General features: G+C 31.8%; 2 protein-coding genes across 6 annotated transcripts; one reads left to right on the forward strand and one right to left on the reverse strand.

The window, feature by feature from the left end:
* The first annotated feature begins 10,125 nt into the window (after window positions 1–10,125).
* On the forward strand, window positions 10,126–21,097 carry MLH3 (MUTL protein homolog 3). Of its 5 annotated transcripts, XM_083066743.1 has the most exons (26): window positions 10,126–10,426; window positions 10,507–10,558; window positions 10,684–10,731; window positions 11,664–11,818; window positions 11,911–11,968; window positions 13,653–13,710; window positions 13,823–13,915; window positions 13,993–14,158; window positions 14,265–14,280; window positions 14,402–14,622; window positions 14,913–14,982; window positions 15,069–15,149; window positions 15,383–16,756; window positions 16,877–16,958; window positions 17,052–17,161; window positions 17,620–17,693; window positions 17,796–17,993; window positions 18,922–18,966; window positions 19,039–19,092; window positions 19,193–19,299; window positions 19,558–19,606; window positions 19,774–19,833; window positions 19,932–20,004; window positions 20,351–20,388; window positions 20,481–20,566; window positions 20,647–20,786. In XM_083066743.1, exons 1-25 carry the CDS (start codon window positions 10,301–10,303, stop codon window positions 20,529–20,531), a joined length of 3,459 nt encoding a protein of 1,152 aa, XP_082922869.1. In that variant the 5' UTR covers window positions 10,126–10,300; the 3' UTR covers window positions 20,532–20,566; window positions 20,647–20,786. The 5 variants fall into 5 exon arrangements, with proteins under 5 accessions (XP_082922869.1, XP_020216010.1, XP_020216007.1 ...); XM_020360421.2 differs by lacking the exon at window positions 20,351–20,388 and having other exon boundaries at window positions 10,129–10,426; window positions 15,072–15,149; window positions 20,647–21,097; XM_020360418.2 differs by lacking the exon at window positions 20,351–20,388 and having other exon boundaries at window positions 10,130–10,426; window positions 20,647–21,097.
* LOC109799794 (phosphatidylinositolglycan-like protein) lies at window positions 20,644–23,782 on the reverse strand. The gene is made up of 7 exons (XM_020360423.3): window positions 23,634–23,782; window positions 23,237–23,361; window positions 22,697–22,874; window positions 22,510–22,594; window positions 22,299–22,353; window positions 21,747–21,885; window positions 20,644–21,581 (listed from the first exon to the last, which is right to left on the reverse strand). Exons 3-7 carry the CDS (start codon window positions 22,871–22,873, stop codon window positions 21,486–21,488), a joined length of 552 nt encoding a protein of 183 aa, XP_020216012.1. The 5' UTR covers window position 22,874; window positions 23,237–23,361; window positions 23,634–23,782; the 3' UTR covers window positions 20,644–21,485.
* Window positions 23,783–25,740: the final 1,958 nt, after the last annotated feature.

A 25,740-nucleotide genomic window follows, 5' to 3' on the forward strand; every position in this document is an offset into this window, starting at 1 on the left:
TTTTTATTTATAGATGAATTTATTTTAAAATATTAAAATTTAATTCATAAATCATTATGATAAGTAAAAATTAAATCAGATAAAAAATAAAAATATTCTCATAAAATAATCATTCATATTTAATATTTTATTGATTTAGCAAAATTATCCGTTAAAATAATTGATAAACATAATAATAAAAAATATACCTGTTTATACTTTCATAAAAAAAAACTAATTGGTGTATTGATAAAATAGTTTTGGGTAATCAAAATTTTAATTTTTAATTCATTTGAATTCTTATATTTTTTATTTAGAGATCGATTATTTTGGTTACATTTATAATTTCAACTATTATATTTTTCATATTGTATATATCATGTTTATAATACTATTATATTTTGGTGAAACAAGTTTTTTCACTTTAAAAAATTGTTTACGGAACTTTTAATACGATGATAACAGTTGTTCAGTTAATAAAAAAAGTTAGAAATAGTCACTCACACACTTTCTTTAATACATCTTTCTTGATTGAAATCTATTAAAATTATAATATATATATATATATTAACATAATATGTACAATTTTAATTATACTAAAATATAAATAATTTAATTATTTTCAAATTATTGTTAACAAAATTTGACATTAACAAACAAGATAATATAAAGTTATAATTCAATGGTTGAATCAACAAAATTCATCATATTTATTATAAAGTTATTGAATAGTATAATAATTAGTAAAAGTACGTCAATATCATTTGATCTCTCTCCACTAGGGGTGTTCACAAAACTATTTAAAACTAAACTTTTTAAATAACTAAACTAAACTAAACTAAAATAAACTAAATTATTTTTTAATAGTTTAAACCAAACTATTAATTTTAGTATAGTTTATAAAACTAAACTATTAAAATTAATAGTTCAGTTCACTAAAAGCAAATAGAAGCACTGAAGCAGCGGAGACTACAGTACCAGACTACCAGTTCGGACTCGCGGAGACCTGAAGCGGCGGAGACTACAGTACCAGACTACCAAACAACAAAGACTTTTCCAAGTTTGCCAACTGTTTAAAACTATTTATCATATTCACACAAAGATGTGTTTTTGTAACATTGTAAAAAAAAAAAAAAAAAAAAGAAGAGAGGCTGATTCAGTAGCCAGAACGGGCCGTTCCCAAACTGGAACGGGCCGTTCCACACTACTGAATTGAACTACATATTGTAGTTGAGAACGGGCCGTTCCGGGAAGGAGAACGGGCCGTTCCGGAAGGAGAACGGGCCGTTCCGGAGGGAGAACGGGCCGTTCCGGAGGGAGAACGGGCCGTTCCGGAGGGAGAACGGGCCGTTCCGGAGGGAGAACGGGCCGTTTCAGAGGGAGAACGGGCCGTTCCAGATGAGTCCCGAAACGGGCCGTTCTGTTTTCAGAACGGGCCGTTCTGGACGTGGATTTTGTGCGTGATCTGGGAGTTCAGAACGGGCCGTTCCGGTACCGGTACGGGCCGTTCTGGCCACTCCGGATTGCCTATAAATAGGGGGTTGGGGGCCTTCAGGAGTTTTGGAGTTTTTAGAGAGAAGTTTTAGAGAGAAGGTCTCTGGGTCAGTGAGCTCCTTTCTCTCCCAAATTTCTCTGTTTGACTCCTTTTCTCCTCTAGATCACTAACTCCTTCTGACTTTTCTTGAAATTCAGATTAGAAAGCTTGTTTTGGAAGGACTGAAGTTCCGAGTTGAGCCTCGAGGGGAAATTATACTTTTGTTCAGTCTTTGGCTATCTGAGCCAATCTTCAGGTAAGGGAAGCTAGATTGTTTACATGTGGCTGAATTTGTTAGTTTGGATGAGAGTTTTGAACTCTCTGAATAGTTTTAGGCCGGGCACAGGTTGAGCGTGTCAGGCGTGGAAGAGCTTAGAGCTCTTGGGTTGGTGTTAGGCCAGGCGCGAGTTGACGACACTGTGCTTGAATATATTTATGAATGAATTGATGCTTATGCATGTTTAAAGTTGGAGTTTAAGATCATGTATGTATGATATATGATGTATGGTGAGGTGTGATTCATATGTATGCTTTGTGATGATATATATGAATGTTTGAATATGATATGTTTATATGGTATGTATTGATCATAATGGTAGGTAGACCATTTATGATGTATGATGCATTATTGCATGTGATGTCTTATGACATGTGTATGGTTGTTGATCATGATGGTGGGCAGACCATTATGATGTATGATGCATGATTGCATGCGATGCCTATGGCATGAGTCTAGCCTAGGACTTGAGGAGAGGAAAAATATTTTCGAACTGGAAGAGCTCACATAGAGTCTCTTGAGAGTGGTGCTTGGATAGACCACTGATTTATGAGAGTGGTGCTCTGGGAGGCCACTGGATTTGGGAGAGTGGTGCTCAGACAGGCCACTGGGTTGGGTGAGTCTCCTCTAAGTCCTTAGCTAGTGTTGGAGCGGGGTATGAGGTCGAGGGTTATTCCCTTAACCAAGTACTCGGGAAGGTGCGTGGATCCTTGCGGATAGTCGGTGGGCGAACTCCACAATTGACTTGGTCAATGCATGCCAAGGTCGTGGTAAGCCCGTACCCAGCTGTGCTATACCTGACGGTGGATCTGGACTTCCAAGTGTGTAAGTGACATCATCCGAGTAAACCCGAGTGAGGATTATATATCCTGTTTAGCTGTGACCGAGCAGGCGCATTGGGCGTGAAAACGGTTGGGGTGGTTTCGGTAGGATGGAATGTCACTTATACAGCTCTATTGTTGTGGAGATCTCCTAGGTGTATGCGTGACGACGCATTAGATGATTGATATGCATTGATATCTGTCATGAGATGCATTTATTGTATGATTATTAATATGATGAAGTGTGGTGTTTGACTTCATGATTGGTGGATTGTATTTTATGCATGAGTAGTATTGGATAGAGTGTATGGTGTGACTCTATGAATACGATTGTGTAATATAGATTATTATGATTCATTTGTGAATTCTAGCTTACCCTTCTGTTTTCCATGTGGTGGAACTGCGATGATCATACTTGGTATGGGAGCAGGTCAGGGTTAGCTTGGGAGTAGAGATGATCGTTGTGAGACGAGAAGCTGAGTCTCGTGTTTTAAGTTACCATTCTGGGTAACATTATTTTTTTTTTTTTTGTCAGTGCTTGACCGACACTAAGGAATATTTTGGGATGACTGTACATATATGGTGCTATATTTTATATACAGAAACTTAATTATTTCGATCTTTATATTTTTGTCTGTATGTATGTGTTATCCAGTTTAATATTCTCTTAGTTAACTAATTGTAGTGCGATTCCACTAAGTGTAGAGACCGTGGCGGGTCGTTACACTTTTAACTGAAAATAATATTAGTGAGATATTAATTATTTTTTTTAATTTAAGATTAACTTTTTGTTGTTGTTGTCAGGGTATCCTTTGATTGAGAATCAAACACTAATTCCTTGAGTTGCAGAGTATATAGGTTCATTCACACAAATCTTTCAATAATATAATAAAAAAACAATATTTTTTTTCACTAAAACACTTGACATAAATGAAAAAATATGCGGATAATCAAATAACATAAAAATATAAGGAAGGATCCACTTATTCTAAAAGTAAGTTTACCTACACTTATTTCATTCAATAATTTATTTACTATATCAAGTTTTAATGATTTAATTATTAAATTAAAATTTCTTAATATATAGATAAAGTCTGCAAATTTATAAAAGTTTAAAAATTATTTGATACTTTATTTCATAAATTCAAATTAATAGATAATCATAGAAATATTTTATGCGTTAATTTGAATTAATGAAACAAAATACTAAGCAATTTTCAAATTTTTAAAAAAATTACAAACTTGAACTATACACTAAGAACTTTTAATTTAATAGTTGGATCATTGAAATTTGATGTAAAATATGAGTTATTGGGTGAAGTAAGTATATGTAGACTTACTATACTCAATAACTTTTGTTGTATATCAAATTTTAACTATTTAATCATTTAATTACTCATTAATTCAAATTTGAAAATCATTTGATACTCCTTTTCAACAATTCAAATTGACAGATAGATCAAATTACTCAAAGAGTAACTATTGTTAAAATTATTTTACTTAATAACTTATTGTGTATTGAATTTTAACGATTTAACTATTAAATTAAAAGTTCTTAATGTATAGACCAAATTTATAAATTTTAAAAAGATTTGAAAACTACTTGATATTTCATTGCATAAATTCAAAATGATGGATAATCATAAAAACATTTTATACGATGATTTGAAATTACGCAACGAAGTATTATATGGTTTTTAGATTTTTATAAATTTTTAGACTTGATATATACCTTAAAAACTTTCAATTTAACACACACTATGAGTTATTAAGAGAAATAAATTTATCAAGAGTTATTTTTAGGGGACATTTGACCGATGATGAGATTTTGTCATACTTAGGAATCATGATTCATGAAAATTACAAATCCCGAGAATTATAATTCATGTGAATGGTTAAAACCTGTTTGATTACTCATAAAGATTCTTGGAAATATTCATATAAAATTTTCAAGAATTAAATATTTTCATGTTTTATTACAATAGGATATTTATGGGTATATAAAATAATTTTTTTACAATAATACCTTTTATTGAAATAATCTCATTAGATATGATTATTTATTCAATTCTTATTACAAATATGATGTTAAACTATTTTGAAAAGTTAAAAATTTATAGTTAAAATTATTTAAATACAAAATTGAACAAAAGAAATAAACAAATAAAAAATGTTACATAACACATAAGAAGGATAAAAACATATTATTTCATTTCATTTGAATATAATTAAATAAATAAGTGTTAACGAATACCATTAAACTATAAAAATAAAACAAACTTTAATAATATTATTAAAAATGACAAGGTCAAAAAATATTGAGATACAAAAAAAAAAAGATATGGGAGGAAGAGATATAGGGGGAGAGAGGAAGAAAAGGGGAGTGAAAGTGAGAGAGGGGGGAAAGAGAAATAGAAGGAGAGAGACAGGGAGAGTGAGATAGAAAGGGAAAGGCGGTGAAAGGAAGAAAGGAGGAGTGAGAGTAAGAGGACAAAGAGAGGGAGGGAGAAAGAGAAATAGAGGGACAGAGAGGGGGAGAAAGTGGGGCGGGGGAGGGGGGGTAAGAGAGCGAGAGAGACAGAAAGAGGGACTCTGTTTTAAAAAGAGATTTTGTGATTTTTTTATATATAAATTTTTCTACGTAATTTTGGAAAGTTGGATTCTTACTCCCTTCATGAGAATTTTTTGTGAAAAAGTGAGATAAAATGGTTCACAAAAAACTATATTCCTATAAAAAAAATTAAGTAACTACCAAATATGGGAAATCAAGATTTTCAATTTAAAATTTATAGGAAAGTAAAACATTTTGCATACCAAATACTCCCTTAAAATAATTTAATTTATCATATCTTTATATATCTATTCATTTATCTATTTATATATATTTAAGTTGCAAATTATATTTAATGGACTCTTTAATACTTTTGTAGTTTCCAAAATAAAATTGTCTATAAAAAATAGTTTATTAGTAAAAGTGTATTAAAAAACTGTGTCGTAACACTCATCAATAAAAAAAATAGAAAATAACTATAAATATGTGTGAAACATACTCGGTGTATTTACTAGACAAACTTATTCTAGTAGTATGTAATGTCGTGTGAGACACTACTTCATGCAATGTTTAACTTCTAGTTTTTTTATGTTTTATTTATTTATACTTTTAAAATATTTATTATTTGTACTTTATACATTTTTTTACATAAGATGTGGTTTTATTATCATACTAATGTAAATATTATTGTATATTTTGAAATATTTTAAAAAGTTAATTTATTCATAAAATTATTTTAATTTTAAATTTAAATTTAAAATAATTATTTTATTAATTTCAAGTTTTAAAGTCTAATTAACATTAGTTTTAATAAGATATAATAATATGATTATTGTAATTTTAGTTATTAAACTTTGAAATTAATTATTTTTAATTTTTGTGATTAATTATGATCACAATGGTAAGTATTTTCCTTCTATAAATACCAAAAATCAATAGAGTTAGATGTATTGAACATTGTTATCTTTTCTCTATGTTCTCTCTTTTTGGGTATTCTAATCCCTAGTCTAGTAAAAAAAAATATTGTTATATTATAGGGGACTTGCATAAGAGTCTGTGGATAAGTCCATTAGCACATCTTAAGAATTCATATTAGTTTATGCTCTCAATATTTTATGGACAATAGTCTAAATGACTTACAACTATCCATTGAAATTTGTTTGGCATTTTGTTCAAACAAAATCATTTACACGCTTTAGAGGATTTAGGATTTTTGATCAAGTCATTAGTGTGAAAGCTGAGCACGGGATTGCAATGGCGAAGGAGAACGCGATGTACGCACTATTGTAGCTCTTGCAGATAGAAGAAAACAAGACATCAATTGGATGATCTGATGTGATTTTACTGTTGGTGAGCCTCTTAGAGAGCAACGAGTTATTGCCAAAGCGCATATTCACACTTTTAAACTTTATAAAAAAAAAAGTTTTGTGGATGTGTTAGGAAATTTACTCCTGAGGAAGTACACATGTTTAACTTATTTATTGTGTATGTACATGTTAAAGTTAACCTATAAGAAAAAAATATGAGGTGCGGTGAACGAGTGAAGAAAATAATTGCGAAATGTCATTTAGATAACGGTGTAGGTAATTAATATTGGAGAATATCTCTCTATATAGTGAGAGGAGCTATTCATTATGAATGAGAAAAGGTAATGAGCATTTTGCTATGAATTTTAGAGATATTTATGATTATATGTTTTATTTGCTTTTGAGATAATATGTTGATCCGTATGGCATAACATAAGAGATAACTAGTTACAATTGAGTATCATTTAAGTATCCTAATTAAATGCGTAATCGTATAATAAATGTTAACTTTATATATATTACTCCAATTATCACCACCAAATTAACTTTAGTAGTACAACTTAGCTATATAAATATATTCACTTTCAAACACATTCTTGTATTTAATGTTTATATTATAATTTTTTTAAATGATTATGCGGTATAATTTTTTTTTCTTCATCCAATTGATATATATATTCATATTGTCTTTAAGTTAGGTTTATTTATTCCGTATGTATTTGAAATGTAGAAAAAATCATATCTTTATTTTGTTTTGGATGTGAGATTATTGTTTTCTTAAATCTTTGAGATATTGACATATTTGCACAAGAAAAAAATTGGTTGGAGGGTCCAGAGTGTTTGAGAAAAAAACATATAAAAAATATAATTGATGCAATTAAATAAGATCATAATAAATAAAATGTTCTAAAGTTGATAAAGTGGAAACATGGTAGTGTAAAAAGTATAAGACTTGGTAATGGACTAGCATCCATTAGAGTCAAATGAAGAGTTGTTTGTCACTTATATCAATGAAGTTAAGTGGTGAAGAGGTATATAATTAAGAGGGATGAGACAAGGAAAATTAAAGAAAGTTAATGGGGGCCATGGAAACGGAAGAGTATAAGGGTTGATGGGTTAAGGATAAAGATGAACATGTAGGAAGAGAGTGAGAAAAAAGGTAAGTCTTGCAACCACATAAACTAACATGGATTGTATTTAAAGGTTTGTTTTTCATTTTCTAATAGAAACATATTGATGAGAAAATAGGTGAGAAAGGGGTATATAAGTCATGAGGTTTTGTTTGACACAAGTTGTCCTAATAAAATTGTGTTTAGTTTTGAGTAATGATATTTGAATATTTCAAAATTTTAAACACTTTATAACATAGGGAAAATTCATATAGCTTAAAATGTTTTCAACCAAATTTAAAATATAATAAAAAATAACATACATTTAATAAAATACCTCTAAATGTTTTATCCACGTATTCCTACATAAGTTTCTTAAAACTAAGGATATATAACATAGAGAGAAGATAGTAGTGTTCAATACACGAGACTCTCTTGGTTATTGGTATTTATAGAAGAAAATATTGATCATTGTCACTATAATTAATTATAAAAATTAAAAAAAATTAATTTTAAAATGTTCAATAATTAAAACTACGATGATTATGATATTATATCTCATTAAAATCAATATTAGTTAGGTCTGAAAACTTGTAATTAATAAAATAATTATTTTGAATTTAAATTCAAAATAATTTTGTAAATAAATTAACCTTTTGAAATACCTCAAAATATTTAATAATGTCCTACATATTTAAAAAGGTTTTAAAAAATTATGAATTTTCATATAGGATGTGATGCATTAGACATGGTGTATCAAGCTATTAAACCAAACCTAAATTGATAAAATTTAACATACAATGTAGTGAGTGTAGCAAACTATTGAACCAATAGCACTTAGTGTGTGTTAGAGGTTAATCAATCATAATACATTCCTACAATCCTTGTCATTATTGTTGTGTTGCATTTTAAGGCCATATGCGTGCTCGACATTCATGATTGTTCCAAAGATTTCACCAAGATTTAATGCAAGTAGATTCATTTGACATTCATATAGGTAATTTCATCACATGTCTATTGCAAATCATACTCCGCCAATAAGAGATATAAATATCATTCAATTTTTTTTTATAAGAGTTTGAGCTTTCTCTTAATCACACAAAGTTTTTATCACAAATATTGTTCTATTGTTAATATGCAACTTTAACACTTTCTCACACCATAGGTATTAAAATCAATTAAAATTAATTTTAGAGTGTTAACAAAAGTAGCACGTGACTTGTTCTTCCAACTAAACATTCTTCATAGGATCTCCAATTACAAATGTTAAGTTACGTTCACTATTTGTTTCAAGGAATTTTTATTATTCATTGAAATTACGATGACAACATCATAATTCAAACTTAAGACTTATGTATTTTAACTCTCCACCACTAGGTTAGTTCTTAATGTTCAAACTTTATAATCATTTCTATAATATTTTTAACTATAAAAAAGTTGATAAATTACTAATTTTTGTTTCTAATTTATAATTATGAAGAGAAAAATTATGGTATTTATTTTATATGGAAATGATAGGACTAAGATGATTTCTTTCCCTTTCCTCTCGGGAGTATGTTTGGGAATAGGAAAGTGAAAAAGAAGAAAGAAGTGAAAAAAAGTGATGAGAAATTAAAAAATGTGATGTATACTAATAAGAAAAATAGGTAAAGTATTTGTAATTTTTTATGGGCCCCATAAATCAAAACTTTCCTTTAATATATTTATCTTCAAATATAAAGACAATCTCCTTTGAATTTTGAAAAACATAAATATGTGATATTCTCCTGTGAAGTTCAACCCAAGTCGATAATTTCCTCCAATATCATTAGAAGTGTGTGGAAATCATTGTTAAACGGGTATGTCAATACTTATGTTATGTCATTATTATTTTTTATTTATCAAAATTTGTACATGAAAAATCTTTCACTATTAAGTCAATCCTAATAATTATGTTATGTTATTTATATTGTAAAAGTATTTTACTTACTATTTTTTAAAAATTATTTATAAAAAATTGATTTTAATTTTTTATTATATTTTTCATGTATTTATTTTATTTTATTTTTTCTTTATTTCTTATATATTTTTATGGATTTTTCAGACTTTTTCTCGTTATTTATTTTTTCTTTGCGCAGCATTATCAAAACAGGAACTATCTTGGTAATATATAAATGTGATATTCTTTTTGGTAACTATCTTAGTCTCCACTTTTTTAGATCGTTATACCCTTTTATTTTAAAAATTTAAAAAAATATTTTTTAATTAAATTTAAAAACTTAAAACTAATAAATTTATATTAATATATAAAGAAGATATCACTTTCAATAATTACTTTTAATTTTTTTTTACATAAACTATTTTATTTTTTATATGTAATTTCTCATTTATTTATTTATTTATTTTAATATAATGGCTGAAGTGCCTATTTTCTGCTAGTAAATGATAATGACAATTTGCTCCACCTAAATAAAGAACTGAAGCGATATAGTACGTGTCAACGCATCAAGGATTCAAATGACATTAGGCAAAACCTTTCGCGGGTGAGAATATCATACCCTCCACGTATATAAGCGGCACACTTCCCTCAGCCGTTTCAGTTGGCACGCTTCTGCAAACCGCCATTTGTGCAGAATTCGAAAATAGAAACAAGGTGAGGTCTCTCCGATCAAACGCCACCGTCCAACCAGAAACCCTAGGATCCGTTTGGGCATGTTCGTTGTAGTCGCAGCGGCGGAGCTTGATGGCGAGCATAAAGCCTTTGCCGGAGGCTGTTCGTAGCTCACTGCGTTCTGGCATTTTCCTGTTCGACTTCACTCGTGTCGTCGAGGAACTGATTTTCAATAGCCTCGATGCTCGTGCTACAAAGGTACCACTCGAAAGAGAGGGAGGGAGAGAGAGAAGTGAAAGTGCATTAGCTTTGAAAATTCGTGTTGTTTTTTGTTTCAGGTATCGGTGTTTGTGAGTACTGGGAGCTGCTATTTGAAAGTAGTTGACGATGGTAATTTTTTTATATTCATTTTGTTTATAGAAATGTCTGTTTATCTTTTTGTGCTCATAATTTAAAGCTGTTTGGCAAATTGAGGTTTTCGTCTATCTTTATGCTTTTGATAAATGTGTTTGTAGGAAGTGGAATTACTCGAGATGGGCTGCAATTGGTGGGAGAAAGATATGGTATGTATTTTTGTGTCTTCGTATTTGTGTGTCTTCGTTTTTATTGCTTTCTTTTCTACCTTGTGGACTTGTTAGTTGTTACTAGTTGATGCATTTGTCGTGCATGCATGCTCCATGTTCTGGTTGTCGATTCCTGCATGCAGCGGTATCAAGCTATGTTAAAAAAATAAATATCGGCTAGTAAAAGATATGTCATGATTAGAGGGGGGCACCAACAGACATTTTTATTGCCTTAAAATTTCCCTACTTAGTTTCATGATAAAATTCTCTTTCTGTTGTAAGCCAGAAGAGAAGACTGAGTAACTGTGCCTGTTATGTGCTCAAATTTCTTTTGTTGGGGCGATTATAGGTTGTCAAATAATTTAGGCCTTGTTTGGTTAGACTTCTCAATAAGCATTTATAATAGAAGAAAATAACAGTAAAATAAAGTAAACTTTTCCCTCAAGTTAAATTTAACTTATACATTTCAACTTCTATAAAAGCTCTTCCGTTTAACTTCTCCAAAATTCAAGGTGCACAAGATGATTTTAGCTTATGGAAGAAGTTTGATTCAGTTTGCTTTTTATTTATTTTTTTCTTATAAGTGCTTATTGAGAAATTCATCCAAACAAAATCTTAATTTTTTAAATGCGTTTAGTTTGTTTATGCAGCCGTCCTTGGGGTCAGTGTTAGGAAATTTGTGTTAAAAGGTGTCTGTTGTTTCTTGATTCTAAAAATATTAGTTAATAAAGGTAATTGCAATGATGAGACTGTTGCAATATTTTGCAATGTGTCAAACTCAACACAAAAAAGCTACCATGAGTGGTAGGCTGTGTAACATAAAAATTAAGCAAAAAAAGGATATTTTTTTTAAATTTTTTTTTATTATTCCGTGAATTTGAGTTTCCTTGCTGCTCCTTTGATAATGTTATACATGTATATTGAACAAGCAGCAACATCAAAATTTCTTAATTTAGTTGATCTGAATGCTGTGAGTGAGAACTTTGGTTATCACGGGGAAGCTTTAGCTTCCATTTCTGAAGTCTCTTTGCTGGAGATTGTCACAAGAACATTTGGAAGGCCAAATGGATATCGAAAAGTGTTGAAGGTGGGGATAACTTATTCTGGTAGACATTAATCATATAGTAGCTGCTATTGATGCAAAGTTTGTTTAGGCTTATGTTTCTAAATTGACTGCAGGGGTGCAAGTGTTTATATCTTGGTATTGATGATGATAGAAAAGAAGTGGGCACCACAGGTAACAATTTTGCCAAATCTGTTGATTACATTTTTTTCCTCTATATGTCCGAAAATGACACTTACTAAAGCTTAGATGGCTCATTTTCCCAGAATTTAAAGGGTTCTTACATGATAGAAAAGGATTTAGAGTCATCAAATCCTTTTTTTGTACTGATTAACCCCCTTTTGTCTTTGCACTTTCAATTTGAGCTAATTAAGATCCCAGTATTATCATTCTATGGTTTATTGCTCTCTCATTTTTCTGTTGGTTTTCCAGAGATATCAGATATAATATATATATATATATATATATATATATATATATATATATATATCTTTTTCTTATCCTTTAGCATATATTTCCATAAATCTGCTGCTTTTCATGGTTAGTTAGTTGATGTATATTAGTTTTACTTAATTTTATTTGTGGATGAATTTTGTTATTCTTCCTTTTGCTCCACATTTCTACTCATTGTCTGGTTTTCATTTAGCTAGGGTTTATGGGGTTCTTCAATCTCCCTTCTCTTCCTCTTTTCTTTCATAAAATATAGTTGCCATCTGAATTCTGAGCAACTAAATTGTATAATCAGTTGTTGATCACATTGGTCGATACATATTGCAGTTATCACACTTGTTTTGACTTGTTGGTATTGGTGTATTGCTACTAAATAACTTGGGAGCTATGCTCAAGGTCTATGAAGCATAGACTTTGACATGAACATCAGATACAACATGGACATGGACACTCTAACATGTTTAATGTCCAAAATATGGGACACTGGGATGCTTCATATACATACACACGCTCAAATGAAGTTAAATATGGGCCACATACGTACATATCAAATGGTCTAAATTAATAATCAAGATTTGTTCTAGTGCGTGTTTGGTTCAAGTTAACTTGAAGAAAGAAATAATAACTTAATATCTCAGTGAACATTTGAAAAACAAGCGATTAATTTATTGGAAATAAATAGTTGCCAATCCTACAAAATCCTACAAAATATTTAATATGGATTTGGGCTTAACTAAATTCTACAAAATCGGTTTGTAACATGTGAGGTGTGAATTATACTCTACTTATATAACATTACTTTAATCTTATGACTAGTTGATGTGAAATCTTTAACATATGACATTCTGATTCCTCAACCCAGGGGAGTGTATGTGCTTCATAGCTCGAGATTCTTCTTCATGAGAAAGTTTCCTAACTTTTACAAGATTGTTTCACTGTTTTCCACTTTTTTCCATCAACTAGAGGGGGAATTTTGGAAGCTGGTTTTGCAGACATAATATTTCCTGAAAGCATTCCTTCCTTAATTATTATTCATTTTTCATGATTCCAGATCCTTTTGAACAACTCATTTTTTGCTATGAATTGCAATTTTATTTGTTAAATCTCATCTAGTGAATGTAATGGCGGTTTAATTGGGACCATTGATTGTCATTATTTTGCAATTTTTACTTGATGGCTAGATTAGACAAATTTTAATTTGTGTTCTTTTCCCCACTTGAAAATTCCTTTTGCTTGCAATTAAATTATTTGCTCTAATAATTTCTCTCCCTCACCGACCAATCTTCAATATCTGCCCACATTCAATATATTTATCTGGATAGAATTTCCTTTCTTGATGATGACAATTTTTTTATAATTCTTTTTAGCATGATGACTTGATTACTAATTTAGGCCTTGTGTCTGTCAGTTGTTGTCCGTGATTTATTTTACAACCAACCAGTTCGGAGAAAATACATGCAATCCAGGTTCTTCTTCTCTTATCTCACTATATTAGTGATATGTATTACCTTGTATGAAAACTATTGCCATGTTTTGAATTTTTGGATTGACTGGTGAATTCCATCTCTGAAATGGAAGCCCCAATAAGGTTCTGCAATCAATCAAGAAATGTGTAATGCGACTTGCACTTGTGCGTCCAAATATTTCCTACAAAGTGGTTGATATTGAAAGGTACAATATATCCCTTCAAAACAAGTTGCATCTTCTTTTTCTTGGTTTATTAACATTCTTTTATTCCTTACATGTAGAGGGGATGAGCTCTTTTGCACACATTCTGCTTCTTCTCCTCTACCGCTTATAACCAGTGGCTTTGGGGTAGAGGTCACTAGCTCTCTTCTCAATTTAGAAGTTGAGAATGATATTATAAAGCTTTCTGGATACCTATCTAGTCCTTGCAATACTTTGAATGCGAAGGTTATTCATGTTTCTAATAAAGTCAACTGTCTATCTTATATGACCTGTAATTATAAGTAGATTCTTTCTGAGTCCTCTCTCCTAACTTTTGGTGCGTTTTTTGCAGGCCTTGCAGTATGTATGTATCCATGTGACTATACTATTTTAAATAGTGTATAATTGGTACAGTGGACATATTGATGTTTGAAAGATTCAAATACCTTAAACAGTTGTACCATTGAGTATTGACCTTAACATGATTAGATGTTAACTCACAATTCGTTTGCAATGGCCCAATTCATAAACTTCTGAGTCAACTGGCTATTAGCTTTGAGCATATGAACTCATGGAATGCTGATAATGAGTTCCGAAACAAGAAGAGAACCAGGTCTCAACCATGTCCAGCTTATCTCTTGAATTTAAGTTGCCCCCGGTCTTTGTATGATTTGGCCTTTGAACCATCAAAAACTTATGTTATATTCAAGGTATAGCTTTTCTTGGCTTCCTTTTTCACGACTCATTGTCTTGTCAGTACTTCAATGAGGTGAGACTGCATATTTGTTTCCTTAAATGATTTTTGTGGGGTTCTAGTCTAGATTCAGACTTTTATGTTATACTTCAGGTACTCTGAGTGTGGTAAATTAACTCCAAAAAGGAACAATGATCAGACATTTTGAACTTCCTTTTTCCCATATTGGAATTTCACTATGAATTATTTATCACAACCATGCACACTATGTAAATCTGATTGTCTGTTATTCCCTCATATTTTAAGGATTGGACTCCTGTCCTAAACTTCATTGAGAAGGCCATCAAAAAATTCTGGGAAGAAAACATAGCTTGTGGTATACCCCCTCACTGCATCATATTTACATGTTTTACAATGAATTACTGGATTTTATGCTTCTACTTATCTCTGAGATGCTTGCAGTAGAGCCCTCCATTCAAGCCGCTTACATGGTAGAAGATCAACAAGAGAAAGCAGATGTCAACATCATTTCAGCAGTGTCAGGTAAAGTTTGTAATTTTGATTATCAAATAGTTTCCTTTGCAATTGCACTAATATAGTCTGATCAATTTTGACCATTTACTTTTGCAGTTTTGCCTTTCTTCATGTCATATATTTAAGATAAAAATTAGGTCCTTATTTAACAGAAAAAGAAAATTGCTTAAATGACTTATAGGCTATGGTGGTTTGCTTTTTCTTTTAACATTTGAAGATTGTGGTCAAAATCTTTGATGCAGATATATCAAAGTTTAGAAACCAAAATCGTAAGGATTGCCAAGACCTCTTCTTTTCCACTTCAGACAAGATAATTCAAGATGACCATCATCAATCCAACAGGGAAGATGCTAGAACCTCCTTTGATTGCTTACATCAAGGGGCCATGATGTTCAAAGAGCAACAAAGTAAGGGAGACTTTCTTTTTCAGACTGGTTATTCTGGCAACTTATTAGATGGCTCATATGCCAAGTGCATGTCCACTGTGATGAGAAAACATAACAGTTTGATGTTGTATGATAACAATAGTTTATTGGAAAGAGATAACTTTTTTGATGCTGAAATCCCCACAGTAGAAAGTTTTTATGATAATGTACCTTTTGAAGCACCGAGTTCTTCACATGGAAGAAAATTCCATAAAGTAGAAGCTGATGTGGTCAATGAATCATTTGAAGACGATTTACTTAATAACTGCAATGGGTACAGTTATGATGTAAAAATTAGTGGGGATTTGCAAAAGCCTTTTCTAAAGAGATGCTCTACACTAGGAAGTATCCTGCATGAGAAGGCTTTGCTTGTAAATGATGAACATGAACTCCAAACTGATAGCTTTTGGAGCAAGCAGAATATTGGGGAAGATTATAGATGTGGTAAGGATTTATATGCCCATCCCTATCCAGAAGTCACAAAAAAGTTGAAGATGTCTAAAGATTCTGGTTTTCTCTTAAGAGTGTTGGCTGAAGAAAATTGTCTCCCTCCAGATTCCTGCGGTTCAGCAGCACAAATAGGAAGCACTGGGTCAGATGATCAGTTATTAAATTTTGAATGGTATCCTGTCTACCAAAAACCCTCATCTCAAGCATCTGCATCGGGTGTTTATCATACAACTGATATTAAAGATGATCTCGGACAAGTATCTAGATACTATAAAAGGATCCATGGTACAAAACGTTTTGGTGACAGAGAAGACAAGTGCAATTTCAACTACAATATGTCAAGGAATACCAATCAACATCACTGTTCATCAAGTTTTGCAAATAGTGGACTTAATTTTGATATTGCTGGTGATTGTGGTGAAATATTCAACAGACTAGTTGACTGGCCTGATTTCAGTGATATACATTCTACGAAATGGTCAGATATTTCAAAGGAGGAGGCAGACTGGCTGTTGCCTGGGTCATGTGTTAAAAGCTGCCAGAGACCTAACAAAAACAAAGGCAAAAGGGATCAATTTAGAAATCCAGCTTTGGAGGAGAATCTTGAAAGATCTAGAAGAAGCTTTTCAGCTCCTCCTTTTCATAGAAGCAAAAGGAGATTTTTCTCTTTAAATCATCCTTCAGAAATTATAGCCCAAAGACAGATTGGCCAAATATCAAAACCTGCTTTCAATCATCGAGGTTTTTTTTTTTTTTTTTTTTTTTCATTTTCTTCTGTTGTTCTTTCCTCTTTTGCTCCCTTTTGTAATATAGCAACATTTCCCAATAGCTCAACTTGGACTGATGCTTTGGAATCTGCAGAAGCTAGTGATTTTAAATATCCTCTACAGTCTCCCGTTGCTCTTCACCAAAGCACTAAAGATCTCTCACTGCCAGAATTCAAGTAGGATATATCTTATGACCCATAAGCTACTTAAATGTTGGGAATAATTTGATTAATTTCTTACTGACCCTTGTGGCTTTTCCCTGATCGCAGAACTGATGTGAAGCAGACTTCAGAGGTTCAGGGAGATATGCAGTTTAATGACATTTCAGAGATTGATGGATTTGAATGTTTCAAAATTCAAAACAGTGCTCCATTTGGGGGTGAGTTCAATGTGTTGGTAAAACTTTAGTCTGATCTGATAAGATGACCTCATTTAAAATACCTTAGTTTTGACTGAGAGTCATGTTCAAATTGCCCAGCCTTGAATTTGGAGTGATGGGAAAATCTATTGCTTAGTATCTGGCATATCTTTTCATATTATTTTAAGCAACTAATTTAATTCTAAAATAATTAGTTTCTTTACAATTAATTTCTTTTTGCTATGTAAAGCTGGATGCTGCTTTGTTTAGCATTTTCTGTCAAAAACAAAGGCCAACAAATGTGAAAGTTTTGTAATTCACTCACACCATGTTCTACATCAAAAAAGTTGTTATTCTATTTGGGTTATTCTTGCAATTTATTTCATGTTTATACGATCAATAGTTGAACATGTTCCGAAGATTTGTCTTATCATTCAACTGTTAATTTGCTATTGAACCCATTATATTTGGTATTTCAGAATTGATCTCTAAGAACGTGCAAGATTCCATAGATTACGGGACTAAATGGAGGAACTCCTCACCCAAAATTACAGTTATGTTGTCAATATTTAAGGGCCTATTATGTTACATAGAAGACGTTCATTAGTATGGAGGATGACTGTTTGATCTGACTATTAGTATGACCTTTACACAGAAGAATGATAAATTGGCTAATATTCAAAGTCAAAACAAAATACTTGACATTTCTTCTGGATTCTTGCATCTTGCTGGAGATTTGTTAATTCCTGAAACTATCAGTAAGAAATGCCTTGAGGATGCTAAAGTTCTGCATCAGTTGGATAAAAAATTCATTCCAGTCGTGGCTGGCCGAACCCTTGCTGTTATTGATCAGGTCTGTCTATTGCACATTATAGCAGTATGGTGGAATTTTATTTTTTAGGTGCACTGTAGCCGTTATTGAACAATGCTAAACTGAGGATAAGGATAGTTTCTAAATGGAATTGTCAATGTCCAGAAACTGTATTAGGAATCATACAATTCCTTGGATCTTAGAAGTTTGGCTGCCTATCAATTACTCTGGAACACTTCTATAATATTGTCCTAGATACATGCAATTGCATCTTTACACATGGAAAAATAAGTCTTCCTACGTGTATAATTATTTGCAAGATATCCTGAATGTTCAGTTTATCTTTATTTTGCCCTGGGGGTATAAAGAAGAGTGATGGTTTGGCGAGCCATGAGAAAGACCCAACTTAAGGGGTAGGGATTGCCATTGTGCCTATGTGTGCCACCAATACGGACGATTTCATCATTTTTAAGCCCAAAGTTTGGAGGTCCGTATACCCTTAAGAAAAACAATCATGACAAAATTTTGCATAAACTACAAAGAATAAAAGATATTTGCATATAAATCAATCCGAGTAACCCATGCAGTTAAGTCCCCTCCTGGTTAGCCTAAATGTCTGACCAGTCTATTACTAGGCAACTCCCTCGCGTAGCTCAAAGCATGCAACCCACAACTATTAATTAAACTTTCATTTCACTATCCTTTCAAATGGTATATTTGTCCAACACTACACGGCGTCTTTCCCTCACACATTCTTTACCTTTTCCATACAGATTCATGGCTCCTCTAAAACTTCTCTTTCTTCTTGGACCTCTCAGCATGGCTTTATATCATTACAACAAATAATTAATAAATAAATAAAGCTTTACAAATGCTGCTAAGTCCTAACACAATAAATGCACATTCTCTCAAACATCAAGAACTTAGAACCTCTGCAGGAGGTAAATTAATAGTAGTACTCTTTTTACAGCATGCTGCTGATGAAAGAATCAGACTGGAAGAATTGCGACAAAAGGTAAACTTGTTCGTATTTGACTATGTCAGAAATATTCTCCAGTATTGCTTACGAAACTAGTCAAATACTCAGGTATTGTCAGGAGAAGCAAAAACAATAACCTATCTAGATGCTGAACAGGAACTGGTATGCATCCTATGAATTAGAGAATTTAATGTGAATGTCGATTATGAAATGTTTCCTCAGTTTTAAGATTCTTACACTGCTTGTAAGATGCATGATACAGGTACTGCCAGAAATTGGTTATCAACTACTTCATAGTTACAGTGAACAGATTAAAGATTGGGGCTGGATCTGCAACATTCATGCTCAAAATTCTGAATCCTTTAGAAGGTATCTGGCTTCCTTGAGTGGTTGCATATTTACCGTTACCAAGTTTGTCCGTAAATAATTTATGTTACAGCATTACATAGTTTTGTGATGTCTGTTATTTATATGAAAGTGGCATGCATCTCAGCTCACATAAGATTTCTACCAACCAACCAAACTATAGTTTGGGCTCAAATTGAATAATTGAATAATTTTCTGTGTCAAACTCTTTCAATTTGTTATTCTGGTTTCCTTGATTTATAATTTTGATTACCTTTGCAGGAATTTGGATATTTTCAACAGACCACAGATGGCCATCACACTTGTTGCGGTCAATACCGTTTTCTATTTTTTTCCTCTTCAATTTTTCTTTTCACTACCTGAAAACATATTAAATTTTTCAATGTCTGCATTTTTTTTTGTTAACTTCGTTTTAGATCAGCGCCATATGCCTTGCACATTTTTCATATTACTGATTTTAATTGCAACTACTTGTAGGTACCATGTATTTTAGGGGTCAAATTAAATGATGTTGATCTTCAAGAATTTCTTCAGCAGGTAATAAACATCCTGATCAGAGCCCTGTCTATGTTATCTCCCTTTAGAAATTGGATATTTTACGTCTTTTTAACTTCCAATTTGTCATTACCTTCCAGCTTGCTGACACTGATGGATCATCAACAATGCCTCCCTCTGTCTTACGAGTGCTAAATTTAAAAGCATGCAGAGGTATGTGTCTAATCATATTAACCACGACAATTACATACTCAGGGTTTGGAATGCCTTATTGTGCTTACATGTCTCCCTATACTAGACAAGGGCCATTTCTTCGTGAAAGTAAAGCGGGCTCTGTACATAATTACGTGCAAAGCTGTCTTGATAGCAATCCCACAGACATGAATTATTTGTGGGAAAAGTTTCTCTATTTACGCGTTTTCTGTGTACAACAAATTTACCTTAAATTATTTGTGATAAATTGTGATTGAATGACTGTAAAATTATTTTACACTGTTAGTATACAGCTTATTTTCTTTTTAAAAAGTATGATATTTTTTCCATTATTTTATCACAATAGCTTGCATGAAAACTCCCATCTGTGGGCAACCTGATCCTGTAAGATTTCCTTATTTCTTTGGGAGGTCATATTGCAGCCATCGGTAATTGTAATATTCCTTTAATTGTATCAATAATTTTTGTTTCTGAAGGTGCAATTATGTTTGGTGATTCGTTGCTACCATCAGAATGCTCCCTTCTAATTGAAGAGCTAAAGCAAACATCACTTTGTTTTCAAGTAAGATATATGTTTCCAATGTTGTGCATTTATTGAGAAGAAAGGCAGCGCTCACAATAAATTTGGGATTTGCTGTGCAGTGTGCTCATGGGCGACCAACAACTGTTCCTCTAGTCAACTTGGACTCACTGCATAGTCAGATTGCCAAGCTTCGACTGATGAACGAATGTTCAAGTGACGAGTGGCATGGATTACATAAACATAAAGTGAATGTTGAACGTGCTACATGGCGTTTAAATTCTTCTAGAGGAATTTGAGCCGTTGGACGAAATTGGTTCTTACTATTACCAGTGGGCAGATTAGTTTGACGAATCATTCTTTGGTAATTGAGTGTACAGCAACATTGAGGGAGTAAATAATGCAGCAACCTTGCTACAGTTGCTTATAAGGATATTTACTAGATAACATCATTTTTCGCGAATCTTATGCTCCTGTTTGAATTTGATAAAGTTTCACAGCAATAATATAGATTGAATATGAATGCAAAAAAAAAAAAAAAAAAAATCAATGTTTTTTTTCCTTCCCATTAAATGTACCTTTGAGCACTCTCAAAACTCATTTAATTTTCACTTTGTACTGTGTAAAAATCAATTCAAATAATTTATGAATCACATCTGTGAAATCCAGCATGATAGATACTTCAACAACTTAGGCTATGGCCACTATCATGTTTGAACCTGTGCTCTACGTCATGATACAAAAAATTTCCTACTCCTAGTAGTCCTATGTCATGATACAATTTCCTCCCCTAGTTTTACATAGCTATTAGCTACCTAGTTTGCAGTTCAGAAAGTAGAGTCAATTGGCCTCTAAATTTGATGCCTTGAAGCGCTGATAGTTAACGCGCGTCCCAAACTATCAACTTGAGAGATTAAATCGTGGAGCTCAAAACATCACATGAACCATAATTGTCAATTGTTCATTCTGCATGTGTAAAAGTCTCTTCTTTACTACCAGTCGCAGCACACAGGGCCTTCCAGACATGGACCAGCATTTTCATGGGTGGGCGTAAGTTCTAGCAAAACAGGTTTAGATATTCTTTAGTTGGGAAAATAATTCAAAACAACCCATCATAATTATATCCCCAGTTAAATGCCTTATTAGGCTATTAATTCTTCTTTCAAAAAGGAAGCATCTTTAATAGCGAAAAACTCGCTAGTTAGACGGAAACTAACTTTACCTTGAAAACTAACACCATTTCTGATTCCCCACGAATAATCAATGACAGAGTCCAATAACAAGTCACCGGAGTCACACATTCTATTAGAACAGGTTTAAGAATCTTGTCAATGGGAACAAAGCATCGGATGATTTTTCCACTGCAGCAAAGTATCCAAAGACAGAGTAAGTGTTTAACAGTATCAAATATGGAAAAACCATGCTGGGGTTACAAGCGTCACTATGAAGGACAAGCAAGGTACTAGTTAAAAGAGTTGAAAACAAGATTTGAAGCAAGATACTTTCATCATGAGCCCATTATGTATTTCAAAAATCAACTATCCATGACAGATACGAAACAAAGCGTACATTATAATGTTTCTCTAGTATGAACAGAAAAAGAGACCAAAACTAGCACAAGGGTTCCAATGTCCAAGCTTTTTATTTTGTGGACAATAACTACAAAGTAAACAGTCCTTTACAAAACCAAATGTATATTCCTGCATTAGGCTTTACGCGAGCTCTTAACAAATGTTCAATGTTAACTGAATAATCAATCACCAAAAAGCATTACCTCACATAATGAGTCTCAAGCTGTACTCCAAAAGCCGGCATAATCACAACAGACTCTGCAAGAAAAATTACAAGCATCGTGAAAATGACAAAATAAAGTTTTAAAATTAAAACATGCATCAAATGAATATATTTCCTTTTCCTGTTTACTATAAAACATCAGTTAATCTTTCAGAACATCAAACCCTAGTGGCAGGTAGGCAGGTCCTCACCTTTCTTAACAGGCTTCCCAAGTAACAACTTAACAAGAAATATGTCAAAAAGCAAGCTGTAATACACAAGACTAATTGATGTTTCCTGTTAATAGAAGGGATATAATCAAGCAAAATAGAAGTAAAGGTAAAAGCCACAATCTTCAAAATCCTTGAGCCATTCGAAAACAAGTGCCGGAAGACATACCTTAAGAACACACAGATACAAGGCACAAGCTAATACAAGAAGTGCTGTAGCGTACACAAAAACATATTTAGCACTACCACTCCTCGAAACTATATGGTGTATGTCAACATCTTCAGAGGGATATTTCTGATCATGCACATAAGTATATCTGCCATTACTTATTGAGAATATGACCATCCTGAAAAAAAAAATGAAAAAAAAAAGTCCAACATTTTTTCTTATACTTGCACGCATAGTTATCAATTCCAAACAGCGGCGAGGAGTGGCCAGCCCCAAAACCACTAGAGGGATAGCACATAGCAGGATGACCACTATTTTGAAGATTATAATTTACAAAAACAAGTTAAATGATCAAAAACAAATTAAAAGATCCAAGATTAAAGACATATTTATAAGCTAAACACCCACAAGTGAATAAGAACAAAAGTCAAAGGATAGAAAAACATAGAGAAAAGTGATGAGATCAAAACTCATTAGAACTTAGAAGACAAAAAGAAGAGTGAAATTGCTTGACAGAGAACAGAGAGGATGCACTCTTACTTGCTCACTTTATGATTTTATTCTAAAGGCAATGTCACTTCTTCACAGGAGTTAACTCCCACAGTCTTCATAAGCTAATGTTTTAGTTTTACACCATGGTGCCAATAGTGATAAGGCAAAGGTTCCTGAAATATGATGGATCAGATAATTCATTTCCATCAAAGCCAAATTAAAGTTAAAAAGTATCAAATTATATGTGGCAGGCAATCCTCATTTTCGTGAAATTTAACACATAACAATGTCCTCACAACGAATATCAGAATGCTCAATAAAATTACCCAAACCCTCAATTAATAACAGAAGAGAAAATAAGTGAATTTGATCAAAACACCCTATTCCATGTTTCAAACAAAAAAACGCAAAGAAGGTGAGAAGAACAAGAAAGTGCGAGACTTGCCTTATGATCTGCTTTGGAAGAAAGGAAGCAAACGGCGGCGAAGGGAATGTTTTGATGTCCGACACGACAGTGGAGTTCGATGCAGCCCAAGTGTTTATTAATTTTATTTTATTTATTTCGTCTGTCTTTGCATAATTAATTAAAAAATTAAATGAAGAATAAATTACCAATTAATTTTTCTTGAATGTACTTGCCAGTATTATCCTACCAGAGTTTTTAAATATATACAAAATATCAAAGTGTAAACTGAAAAAAGATTTAACGATAAATTATTCCCATTAATTTATCCTATATTGTAAAAATTTAATTAAAATGTAATAATAATGTAATATTTTTTATACTGACATTATATTAAAATTAAATTTGATTGTATATTTAATGTTGGGAATTACCATATATAGTTCTTATATTGTAAATATAAAATAGTCATTATGTAAAAGCGAAAATAAAAATAATGACGGGAAGTATAACACAATAATTTTTATGTAGAAAACTTTTTTAATTAGTTTAGGATTTAGTAAAATAAAGAGTACAAATAATGTTTTTCTTGTCATTATTTTTATAGTTTGATAATGAGGTATAATTTATTGTTATCGAATTAACTCTTATAAAGAAAAAATGATAAATTTAGTCATAATTTAATATTCTAGACAAAGATTGAATCTCATTCTTATCACTTTTATAAAAAAGTTAGATATAATATTTTTTACATTAATTTTATTTTTAAATAAAATACACATGAAAAATAAATATTTTATCTAAAATTAATTAACATGAGATTATTTTATCTTCATCATTAACATCTAGCTCAAATATTAAGTATGTAAGTATGTTAGAATTACCTCTCAAAAAATAAATCCAATCTTTACCAAAAAATGAAAAAATAATCGGATATATTTCAATCAATTTCTCATAAAATTAACAAAACAAATAATACAAAAGTATTTTTTTATCTATAAAAATTATATTGACAATAATAAAGTTTGAACTTATGAACTTATCAATACTATTCCTAATTACACTGCAACACCAACCCTATGAATTTTTTTTTTCCACTCTATTATATTGATTATTGAGTCACCAACAATAAGTTAAAATGTTATCAATATGTTAGCCTTTTTTTTCCCATTCGTCTTAAGTTACCAATATGTTTAGTTGAGACCCTCTTACAAGTCTGACTTGTCAATAAAAGAAACAATTTATATATATAACAAATCATAAATATGCTAGAATATCAGTAATTTATATTTTCATTAACAATAAGAGTATTTACTTTGCTCATAGATACTCCATTTATTTGATGGAAACGAATATGAAGGAAAAAGTAACATGTGCTTGTGGTGAATGGTATCCATCAGCCAACCTTGCAATTGATTGCATTAGAGTTGGACATAAGCTTACTGTGCATGTTTGTCCGCCGCCACAACACTTCATTTGTCTCCCGCATATTGTAAGACAGCCAGAGACACTATTTTTAGTTTCGGAAATACTAGAACACACTTATCACTATTTTAATTCATTTCTCTTACTTTACATTATTAGCCTTAGTTGGTTCATGAGGAGGCTAACTTCTCTGTTGTAAATGCTTGCTCAAAATTATTATGCATAATTTTGTAATACCAAGTTCAAGAACTAGTATAAACTCAAAATTCTAACTAGACTGCTGGATCCACCTATGGAATTTGCACTGATATAACTGCAGAGTTGTGTTTTAAGAGTCAGGGTTATGTAAATGTTTGAGACACTTGTTGATTAACAGTATGTTTGGATTAGCGTGTATAAATCACATCTACGAGAAAAATTACGTTAAAGAAGCTACAATGCCTTAGTTCTATAAAACATGGATCAAGATTGACGTGATACTAAAGCAAACATGTACTAAGTCATCATCCAAAAATTAGAATATTACCCCTTCTCAATTTTTTGTGGTGACGCACTAGCCTTAGTCCAAGATATCTTGACATTTGTATCGTATGCATGGTTATTGAATCAAGATTGTTGAAAGAACTATTTTACAAATCGTGAATTGTTATGTATAATGAATCGTACATACTAGATAGGTAATCCTAATAATTCACTAGAACATGAAATTATTCGCAAAATAGGA

Source organism: Cajanus cajan, chromosome 11, assembly GCF_000230855.2.
Source record: "Cajanus cajan strain Asha chromosome 11, NIPB_CcT2T_4, whole genome shotgun sequence".
In the NCBI taxonomy this organism is placed as follows: domain Eukaryota; kingdom Viridiplantae; phylum Streptophyta; class Magnoliopsida; order Fabales; family Fabaceae; genus Cajanus; species Cajanus cajan.